Genomic DNA, 11,938 nt, shown 5'->3' with positions numbered 1-11,938 from the left:
AAAAGAAAAAGAAAAGTAAACATATATCGCAAAAATTGACTAGATTTCCCACCTCAGGAGATTCATTAGAGAGAGCGAATGAATCCAAAGGAATATAACGAGAAAATACCACCGTCATATAAAAAAAGATGAAGAGAGGCTCTTTCTTATTCAGAATCTTCAGAAACATCTTTCTTCTATAAGATACGCAAAATCTTGACCCAAACCGAAAAAGAATTCATCACAAAGACCAGAGCACATACATGAGAATTTGCTATAATCGAGAGAGTTACGTAGATCATGAATGAATTTCACAAAATCAAATCGAACAATTTGCTATTAATTATATGCTTCCTAAAGGCAAAAGGGAACAGAAACACAAAAGAGAGAATCAGAATCAGAGGAAATATAGAAAGAAAGAATGAAAGAAGACCTGCAAGTGGAAGCGATAGCAGCGAGACCATCGGTGGAGAAGCCTTCACAGGAAGAAAGCACAAGAACCTTAAAATTCTTAAACGACTTGGCTATGAGCTCCAAGCAATCGTCGCTCACCACCATCCTCTTCAGCCTTATCTCTTCCAGCCACGTGTACGACGATGACATGGCCTCTATCCACGGGTACACGTAGCCTCCCCATCCTTCAGGCACCAAATTAAAGTCTGCGAAGTGAGGCTTCCCCTTCAGCTCCACGGATCTCACTTTCGGGAACCTCCTTATCACCGTCGATGGACTCACGGCGTAACAGTTCCCGATGAACACTTTCCTCCGGCACCACCGCTCGATCTCGTACCATGACTTGCACACCAGAGACACCGAGTTCCTATCCTTATCTAGGTGTATAAACGAAAACACGTGCTCGAGCACCTCTTCTGGGAACGACAAGGCTACTCGCTTCTGCATTGCAAATAACCCCCGAGATCTCAATGCGACGATTCCANTCCAGTTCTTATTTGACGTAGCTTCATGTGACTGGACGAGATTTTTTGGAAAAAAAAATAATATTTCATTTATATAAGGAAGCAATTTAAATGTTAATTTATAAATTTTTATAATTGTAATATGTTTAAGAATATTATATTAATTTATAAGTATACAATTGCTTTTATATAAGTAAGCAATTTAAATGTTAATTTATAAGTTTTTATAATTGTAATATGTTTAAGAATATTATATTAATTTATAAGTATACAATTGCTTTTATATAAGTAAGCAATTTAAATGTTATTTTATAAGTTTTTATAATTTGTAAAATGTTTATGAATATTATTTCACTATATCTTTATTTTAAGAACACCATAATTAGTTATTCCATTTTTTTTTACCTATGATCTTAACAATTTATCTAACATTATTTTCACTATATATTTAATCTAAGAACATAAAAAAAAGTTCTCATTAATGATGCCAGAGTAAGAGAAGATGATAGGGTGCGGTAAGGTGTATGGGAAGAGGGAATCTATTGATACGCGATGCACGGCTGGATATGAGGGGTGAAGCCCCGTAAATTGCGGGGACCACTTACAGAATGTTAAAAATTAAATTAATTTTTTTTTTGAATCTGACGGTAACAAAAAAAATAAAAGGAAGCTCCAGTGTTATATTTATGATGACATCACAACCGTCCAATCATACGTTGATGAAAGCATCTAAGAGCAATCTACTGTTTTATTTATCATGTCCATGGAGTATATAATTATTTATTTCACGTTTTATTTACCCACTTTTTTTTTTCCACCAAATTTACCCACTATTTATTTCGTTAACCTTTCGATATATTATTATTGTTCACTTCTTAATTTTTTATTCAAATGTAACAAAATTCGACTAAAGAAAGTGTAGTCGTACTTACTTTCACGTGTCAAAAGTGTAAAAACCACAGTTGAACGATGAAATTAATTAACATAACATAAATCGATGTGTTCGTATAATTTGTGGGATATGATAATTATATATATCTTTTCGTTTTGCAGAGTCCAGAAACAAATGTTTATTATTATTTGTATTCGAAATTATTATTATTGTAAGAAGAAAAGAGTTACGTGAGGGAAGAAGTATCCAATAATTGAAAGTGTGCAACTTTTTATGAAAATAAAAAAAAGCAAAAGAAAGAGAGAATATGGATACTGAAAATTTTGAATAATACTAAAAAATAAACAGTACAGAAGAAAGGTGCAAGCGTCGCATTTTTAATCACGACCGTCAGATCGAGGACTCCTTTTTTACTGTGTACACACACACACACTAGCGTTACTAAAACAAAATTACTACTACTAGCAGTTGATACCATCAATTCTTAATAAGTTAAATCTGAAATTATTATTGCATACAATACAGTACCTCGTTTGTCTGAATCGGTCTAAAAAAAAAATTAGTTCGGGTTTTGTCGCACGTCCATCGGTTTAATCTCTAAAAAAGGAAACGAAATAGGCTAAGACGAATATGCCCCTCTTCATCTCTCACAAAGCCTATGTAACGTTGTTCCCACCCACCAGGGTTAAAAATATAAATTCGACGGAAGGGTATGACGAGGAGAAACAGTGTATGATGGGCTATGGTGGCAGTGTCACAGCATGGAGTTGATAGGTCTGCCCTCTCTAAATAAACATGTCACAAATCAAACAGTTTTATGCTCCTCTCTTTCAATCTCACCTTACACAAGATCCTGACCGTTAATCCGCCTTTTTAATTAACCCTACTCTACTCTATAAAAAATGTTGGCACCTTCTTCTCTTTTTTTTTTTACTGTTAGAATTAGTTTTTTCTTCTTTTTTTTTAATGTTCAACAGTTCCCTTTGGAGTTTTTACGAATAATTTTTATTGAAAAGAAAATAATTCTGATTATTTCCATTTTTTCAGTGTAATTAAGTTTACAAGTGCTCGGGACATTAAAGGTACTAACGAAGAAAGAGATAATTAGGAAAAAAACAAAGAGGTCAGATGGGAGAAGTGGGGAGCTGAGTTGTCTTGCAAGTAATTACCCCGATGATTTTATTTAGTTTTCTAAAAAATGTCGTCAGAAAAAAGGATACAATTTAATTAATTCTAGTAATTGGATACTAGTATTAAAGTTAGAGGGCATTGATTAATTAATAATTAAAATTTTAAGGATATGATTAGAATAAGAAACCCACGCATGGCTCCCCCGCGAATCTCTCTTATTTCTCCTCGGGTTTCGTACTCAAACTAGCTTGCACTTTGCTGTATAATAAGACTAGTACTAATTATCTCCCTTAAGTATGTTTTTAAATTAAATAAAAAAAAACTTATTCAGAAGCGATATTAGAGATCCAACTGTGAATGAAAAATTATAACATACTACTACATTATGTAAGAATCACTAGAAGTATATATGTGCGGGCGGGCGGGCATGCATGTGTGGACATTAAAAAGAGTCATAATAAAAAGATTGTTTATGTAAGATAGAGATGATGATTATGAGTGATAATGCGATTAATGAAGAGGTGGTGTACAAGTAAAGTGGCACGTGATTTGAAAAGCTAACTTGGATTATGTTTATGTAATGTGTGTGTTGATTATAATGACATCCCCATTAGTGGAAGCCATCCTTCCCTTTTCGCTTTCATTTTTTCTATTTTATTGTTCTCCTTCTCCTCTCTCTATATCGTTTATATGATTTGTCAAATTCTGACCAATTAAAATTCTGATATGTTCGCTTTATAATTTCTCTAACTCGTGTGTCCCTCGCAATCACGATTTTACTATATAGTAGTATTACTTTTCGTTTTCCAACCTTTTTCTGTGTTATTTTATTCTCCATATTGCAAAAATACGTCACGCAACTATACTTTTCCCATTATAAACTTTTTTATTTTATTTTAATTAATATTGGATGGTTCATGGTTACGCATGGAAACCACATCATTCTAAGGTGGGTAATATACTTTTTTAGTCAACGCATTTTGGTTTACCATAATTATACATAGATAAAAAAAAAATTATAAAAAAGGGTTAAAAAAATAACGACAAACTGATATAGAAAAAGCAGGCAAACAAAAAAAATTGATATATAAAAAAAGAAAAAAAATATATTCGGTAATGATTTTGCCATTAGTAAGAGAGGCCCAATGGGCCGAGCTAGTGGGGGCCATAAAGTAGGGTTGGAGGAGTGAGTAGGTGAGGTGGACGTCGAGTCTTCTGTTTTGTCCGATCAAATTTAAATTAAAAAAAAAAAAAAAAAAAAAATAACACTGAATAGTGTTGATACTGGATAATGTGTGAAACGTTCTATGCTTATGCAGTTCTTTTTTCTTCTTACGGTATTCTACGAACATAACTAATGCCTAGAAGAAAAAAGAAAAAAATTTATATAAGGGTCTTGAAGAAATCTTCAAGCTGTACATATATTTTTATATTGTAATTTTGCGGTTGAATTTCCGAAAAAGTTATACAAATCTTTGTCTTTTTATCCTTTCTTTTTTTTTTTTTTTTCTTTCAGTCCAGTCCAATGTTCAGTCTCTCATCTTTTTTTTTTTAAATAATCCTATGGAGTAAACTAACGTGCATGTTATAAACTCATTGGTCGATTCCTTTAACGTTGACGACACTTTTTCCGCAATCATAAAACTCTTTCAAATACAAATCTTAATAAGCATGTCTAATCATTATCATACACGTGTCTAGATGCATCCATTAATTATCATCACTCACGGCTATCTCAAAAAGAATCTACAGTTTTCTCCTCCTATGTTTTGTTTCACGTTAAGTACTTTGTTTGGTAATCGACTTCACATTTTATTACATTTTCTGATATCTAAAATTTGATTAATGGAGACTGTGATTGTCAAAGTGTAAGCTTTAGAAATTTTGTTCTTTAAAATAAATAAAAATAAAAACAGGTTGTGACAATATATATCTCTCTCTCAATATATATATAGGCTTTACTTTAGTCTCGTAATAAAAGATTTAGTGTGATAAACATGCCATGAGATAAACATGTTTTTCTATGATTCAACGAACCAAACATCATTTTATTACTCTATAATTTATTTCAGATTTTAATATTAAGTAAAATTAGACCAGGGATTATAAAGTATTCAAATAAATGAATAAACAAAATCCATCCCCAGATTTTGTTAAGTGTATATTGGTTCGGTGGGATGTAATTTCCATGAAATGTTTGGTGGTTCCACTAAATTACAAATGTATTAGGTTTATAGCGACCAAATACATGGGTTTTTTATTCATGTTTTTACTTTTTTTACTTTTTAAAATTTTATGAAGCCTTCTAATTTATTTTATGTTTTTGTGTTCACACGGACTATATGAAAAAGACAAACAGACTGAGCAACATATGTTTGATTCCATCATCCATATTATAGGCTCGTGTAAACTTCGCTAACTTTTTTTATTTGTTATTGAATGAATGATTTCAAGATTGTTACAAATGAACAGCTTGCTTTTGCGGACATCTCAAAACTGTAAATCGTAAAATTGATATGAATCCCGGATATAGTGATCATTTGCAAGAAGCCAAGAATATTATTTGTGATCTATACCATCTTGTCAATAGTAATTTGAATAACAAAAACAACTTAAAAAAAAACGCACACAAGCAAAATCACGGAAGATTTATTGATCGTGAATCACGATTCGTGATCCATGAGCAGGAGTATTCGTGATCCATGAGCAGGAGTACTCCCTCCTCTCATCATCTACTTTAAATGCTGATGGGCTAACATGGTCACAATCTCCTTTCGAAACTTTATTACATATCTTGATTCCTTTCACAAACCAAAAAGAAATCAATACTTAATATGATATACTATCTATCTTAACATTTTTAGAGTACATTTTTGTATCTTCCAATCTTATCTTTGTATCCAAACAAGTCCCAATTAAATTTTCTACAATCCTGACAACCAAATACAATGATTTCTTTATTTGATAATATTAATTTCCTAAAATCTATCTACTGTTATGAATATGTTATGTTATATGGATGCCCATTATCGGCCCATTAGTATAACCCTAAACCCTATTATGTATTCCCTATATATATGTTGTATCATATGGAACATATGAATAATACAAGAGTATAATTCCCTAAACCTCTTGATATAACACGTTATCAGCACGAGTCTCTAACCCTAGCCGTTTTAAGAAAAAAAAATCAAACCCTAGCCGCCGAGTTGAGTAGCAGCCGTCACCGCCTCGGACGTCTCTCGTGTCTTGTCTCTCCAGATCTCGCACGTTTCTCATCTCATGTCTCTGGATTTGATATGGACAAACGGAGCAACTGATTGTCACAATCGACTACTTCATCTCTGTTTTGGATCTCTTCTAATGATCTCTCAAATTATAAAGATAAGTTTATTCTTTCCACCATATTAATTATATTTGATTGGTTCATTCGTGACAGAATTGTAGTTATCCTTCAATATGATATATATTAGTAGTACAATGATTCTCATAAATTCTTGATATTGATTATGAGAAATGTACTCTCATATGGTGGAAACAACTATTTTAGATCTCTTGTGAGTTTGACAGTAAGAGCAAGACTTGATTCAGTCTATCCAGCATGTTTTCAAACTGTCATAAGTATCCTTTAAAGTGATTATATTGCTAAAAGCAATATTTTATAGTTCTCGAGAACGTTGTTAAAGTGAGAAAACGTTTTGATGCCTTTTGAAACCTTTGGGGAGTAAATGGTGAGAGTTTTTCTCTATCTGAGAATCATTGAAGTAGATCATTATTGTTGATCTTAGGAATCTCATTGTGGGTTGAAAATAGATCAGGAACAATCTAAGAGAAAATCTTAGAGTTGTGTTCGAGATTGAACACTAATTGTAATTGTGTTTAAAAAGTATTTTCAAGAAACTTTGAGGACATAGACCTTTGCTGAACCTCGTTAAAAGAAAAATTATATGTGTATCTTGTCTCTTCAGCACTTACAAGTGATTCTTGTTAAAAGAAAGGTACAAGAACAAGTGCAAATATGTTGATCATGAAAATGTTATCTAATCTCCAGTTGAGATTTCACATACAAAGGAATATATGGAGAAATAATCAGTGATTAAATATTACTCCTGAAAGATGGAGAAATCAGATTGTATAAGATCAGATATTTCATGAAATTTCTTGAGGTTACAGATTTGACATCTGATGAAAGAGATGTTATCTCAAGATGCTTACATCATATTACATAGAAAAATGGTCTTGTAGTACCATACTAAAAAAAAAAAGTTTTATAGGGAGATTATGAATAACTCCTATGTATAAGATGATTGTGTGGAAGATTGTATGTAAAAGAATATTTGGGCTTAAGTTCAAATAGATCTTCTATATGAAAGGGGTTCAAATGACTTGAAGTTCAATGACCCAATATAATATATGATGATCATATGAGTTTGTACCTGAAAGCGCTGTTTATAACAGTTCAGGAAAGATGATATATATGATCATAATGCATAACCTGAAGATGATGCTTTCAGAAGGAGATATATGATCATAAGCGTGGTTGTACTCTTTTTCCCTTATCATGGTTTATTATCCCATTGGGTTTTTCCATGAAAGGTTTTTAACGAGACAACAAAAGAACACGCGAAAGATAAACACTTGAAAAGGAATATTATGATTCCAATGGTGAAAGACTATCATCTTCAAAGTTTTGAGATTGTGAGAAACAAAGATAATGATACAGATGAGTCACTTGCGAGATCCATGACCAATAGAAGAATGGCGATACGCGTTGATTCGTTCAAGTGAAGATTTGGGGAACCATTTACTAAGGCGTTTCCAATCACTACTTTGAAGAAGCTACTTCATCATATTGGATAGGTCATCTTGAAGATTTCAAGTGATGTACTCAATAGGGGGAGTAAAAGCGCGCTGCACTCTTTTTCCCTTAACCATGTTTTTTCCCACTGGGTTTTCCTGGTAAGGTTTTTAACGAGGCAACATCTCATATGCGCATTTGGGACTACATTATTTATAATGGTCATCCAAGGGGGAGTGTTATGAATATGTTATATTATATGGATGCCCATTATCGGCCCATTAGTGTAACCCTAAACCCTATTATCATATGGAACAGATGAATAATACAAGAGTACAATTCCCTAAACCTCTTGATATAACATCTACCTAATTTAAAGCAATATGTTAGATTAAAATATAATTCTCTTTTCACTTTTATTTAATATTATATTTAATTATTTAAATTACTATTTAATACATAAAGTTAATAAATTTTTAGAATTTTGTTTTAGATTTTTTTTAGCATATGATGTGATTTAAATTTTTATAAACGGATATATATTTTAAAAATTATTTTAGGATTTTTGTAACCAAACAAGTATATTCGGATATAGATTATTTCATATTTGAGTTATTTTAATATATAATGAATATTTATCTTAACATTTTTATTAATTACTATGAGAACACACATATATAACAATGTAACATTTATATTAAAACTCAAAGAAAATTGATCTATTTATAATATATTCAAAAGTTAAAAAAAAAAAGTTGCTTGTGGTACACAGATCAAACCTACTTCATTATCGTATTAGATTTAGAAAACATGAAAATCTATCGTATTAAGACATTGGGACCATATATATTAATCACATAATACATGTTGAATAACTAATACTACATCGCAATGAGATTTTATTTTTGATACCGCATTAAAAGTTATGAGGATTGAGGGGTCTAAAATAATATTCAAGAGATAAATTTCATCTATTATCAATTGAATTTAAGTTAAAGAAAAAAAAAACACAAACTTGATATATGGTATTGCAACTCTATTTGTTGATCCAACTAAAATAGTCAAATATGATTTATTACCCTGTCTTCACATAAAGATTTTGTTCAACATAGATTGATAAGAGGGATCATCAATTCATCATTTCATCATTACCTGCGTATACATCTAATCGCAGGGGAACAGATGGAGTAGAAGAGTCATATCAATTGTAATTACTATGATAAAAACAACCAGAATAGATAAAAATTAGCTACCGACATAACAAATTACTTATTACTCGATTTTACGACTTTTATTTTTGTTTAAAAACGAAAGGAGGGGAAAGATGTTAAGCAATGCATTTACCACGTTTGTTTGATACACGAAAAGAAAAGAAAAACAAAAAACACAAAAGTTCTGGATCACTAGTTATATAGTATGAAAATACGTATAAGCCGTATATGTTACCATTGCATGCGCTTAGGAAGATAACGAGGACTAGCAAGAGAGCTAACAACATATGCCATTATTGTAAAGTTTTTATAGGACCACTTATTTATGTTTTTTTTTTTCTTTTAATACTTTTGCTGCTACTGAACTATCAATTTCGTTTGTGAAAAATATGTATATACTACCTTTAAGCATTTAATTTGGAAATATATTTGTCTGATTAAAGAAACAAAAACAAAACTATATAATAGATTTGATTCAATAAATGGCGTGATCGAGGAATGTGGTCCTCCAAGAGACACACCATATAATTTTTTCTCAGCCTTTCCCTTTTGGACCATTTAATTTCATGTAAACTGGACCACTCGTCGTCTCTCGTATCACCCCCATCTATTCATGATAATATCACTTTACTTATATATCACCTAAAAAGCTTTAATCGATTTGTATCGATCCATTCATCATCTTGTAATGCGATAATAGTTTCGTATGCATTATAACACGGGCCTCGTGAAAGCCCATTAGCATATGCCCGTAAAGTATAAGTCCAGTGAGTTAACACTTACCAAATTTAAAATAAAAAAAGTTCTCTGAGCAAAACTGGAGAAAATTATCAAAATTCATATTTTCTCCAAGTTTCTGCGTATAGGGCCAGCCAGCCGTTAACTACCAAACCACGATTGTCGGGTTCGTGTATAGACTCACAATGTCACACTTGTATATTTGTGCATTCACGTAAAGTATGTTTGTATTATTAAATAATGAATGGATCGATTGTGTCAATTATTGTGCCACATCATTATTAGCGTGAGACAAGTTAACACTCATATATTTGACACTTGGACGTACGCAGATCATGTAATTTGTTTGGTCTCTCACACGTTCTAGAAGACATGAAACAAATTAGAGAGCGAGGAAAGAAAAGGAAACCCAAATTTAGGTATTTGTTGGATGATTATTCTCTTTGAAATATAGTAATTAAGATAATGAGTGAAAATATATGTAATTCTAATTGTTAAGATAACAATTCAAGTATATATGGATCAGTAGTTTCTATTGTCATATATGAGTTAGATTAATTTGCTTGTTTATCCATTAATTAATGGAACATTACTACAACTCTATTTGACTGTATTCAACTTACAAATTCATACCTTCTAGAAACCGAATCCCACAATAAGTTGCATACAATCTATTTCTCTGTTAGGTTTTATATTATAAAAATAATAACTTTATTAAAGCGCCCAAGAAATCTGATTTTAGCAACGTTATCTCTTCTTTTACCATCTTCTCATATATATATATATATATATATCACATGTAACTAAAGAGAGATTTGTTTAAGCTTTGTGCTTGTGTTTTTGTCATTTTCCAAGAAACAGAGAACAAAAAAAGGATCAAGAAGAATGAACACGAAGAACAACGTCGTCGAAGTGTCAACATTTTTGCTGTTCGAAGCATCTGGAGATTCCGAGAGCCATCATCAGGAACATGGCCACGAAGGCGATGATGCGAAAGGTCGTGAAGATCATGGTGATGATGCCGAGTCATGCAGGTGCGAGACGTCAACGAGCCAAAGGACGAGTAGGTCAACTAATCTTGACCCGGTTGGTCAAGAAGAAGAAGAAGAAGCAGAGGTCGCCGGAGAGAATGAGGATCACGATGATGGAGAAGGAGAGGTGAATAGTTATCGGAGATGGCCGGAGAGGACAGACCGTGATTCATCTTTGACGGGAAGTGACGAGAGGTTGATTAGTGAGATTGAAAAGAACCGAATGTTTTGGGAAGCTTGTTTGGCTTCTTAATAGTATTGTTTTGATTGACTTAATTATAGCAACAAAACAAAAATGATACTAGTGATGATGACTAGTATAGTATACAACATAACATTATTTCAGGGTGTGTGTTTAATTTGAATGTATTGATTTAAAATACCTTTGTTAGAGATATTGTGATTTCTCGACATTTTTTCTTCCCTTTTCCCGTTTATATATAGTTTTTTTGTTCAGTTCATCGTACGTAGAATAATCTGATCTGTGCTTTTTATTTTATGTTTATAATAATTTCAACCAAAAAAAGAAAAAACATAGTTTCGTATTTTTACCGTAATAAAATTTATAATTAGTTTTCTAAAACGTTAATACAGGACATATAATTTAATTACGGTAATGGTCCGGTAGTAGTAGTCAACAAAATATTATCGAGCATATTGGGCTAACTAGTAAAGCCCATTCAAATTAAATGGGGAGAAGCAATTGGTAATATATTAAACGTCGCCGTTTTTATGGGAATTGTCTTCCAATTGGTTTTAATATGATTTGGGGGGGTGGGGGCTTTTAGATTCTTCCTTGAACTGGGAACTAAACCTTGTTCGACGAATCTCAGAGCTTTTCGTGTTTCCCTTCGGAAGAAGAAAAGCACTTTTACTTACTATTTGAACCTACAAGGTTTTATTCGAGTCGAAGCTCGTTGGGTTATTTATTAATAAAACTCGAAGCAGGTTTGGAGATTTTGTCGAATCAATCTGTCTGTTAGTTTGATCTGAATTGAATTGAAGGAAGAAGATGACGATGCTGAGGATCCGAAGCAGAGATGGATTGGAGAGAGTGAGCGTAGATGGAGGAGCTCACGTAACAGTCTCCCAACTCAAAACCCTAATCGAAGATCAGCTTCAGATCCCAATCCACAACCAAACCTTATCCACCGATCGCAACCTTCTCCTCGCCAAGTCTCCTTCTGAATTCCTTGCCTTCACCGACATGACCGATCCTAACCTCCCTATCTCCTCTCTCA

The 11,938-nt window shown here is 32.4% G+C and overlaps 3 protein-coding genes across 3 annotated transcripts in view; 2 read left to right on the top strand and 1 right to left on the bottom strand.

Annotated features, from left to right (window-relative positions):
- LOC104699584 (protein TRANSPORT INHIBITOR RESPONSE 1) overlaps positions 1-910 on the bottom strand; it is a 6,280-nt gene extending 5,370 nt beyond the window's left edge. Inside the window, exon 1 of the mRNA XM_010414911.1 lies at positions 413-910. Within this exon, the coding sequence (XP_010413213.1) occupies positions 413-879 (467 nt within the window). The 5' untranslated portion in view covers positions 880-910. The remainder of the gene's footprint in view (positions 1-412) is intronic.
- Positions 10,258-11,163, top strand: LOC104699583. The gene has a single exon (XM_010414909.2). It carries the CDS (start codon positions 10,552-10,554, stop codon positions 10,948-10,950), a length of 399 nt encoding a protein of 132 aa, XP_010413211.1. The 5' UTR covers positions 10,258-10,551; the 3' UTR covers positions 10,951-11,163.
- Positions 11,467-11,938, top strand: part of LOC104699582 (NPL4-like protein 1) — a gene marked incomplete in the record, with an annotated part of 5,836 nt that continues 5,364 nt past the window's right edge. The window contains 1 exon segment of the mRNA XM_010414908.2: positions 11,467-11,925. Within this exon segment, the coding sequence (XP_010413210.1) occupies positions 11,710-11,925 (216 nt within the window).

The sequence above is a fragment of the Camelina sativa genome, chromosome 7 (assembly GCF_000633955.1).
Source record: "Camelina sativa cultivar DH55 chromosome 7, Cs, whole genome shotgun sequence".
Taxonomy (NCBI): Eukaryota; Viridiplantae; Streptophyta; class Magnoliopsida; order Brassicales; family Brassicaceae; genus Camelina; species Camelina sativa.
The sequence above is the reverse complement of the archived record's forward strand: the minus strand, read 5'-3'. Positions and strand labels throughout refer to the sequence as shown.

Coding starts and splice junctions, on each gene's coding strand:
- LOC104699583 (XM_010414909.2), top strand. CDS start 10,552: ATGAACACGAAGAACAACGTCGTCGAAGTGTCAACATTTTTGCTGTTC.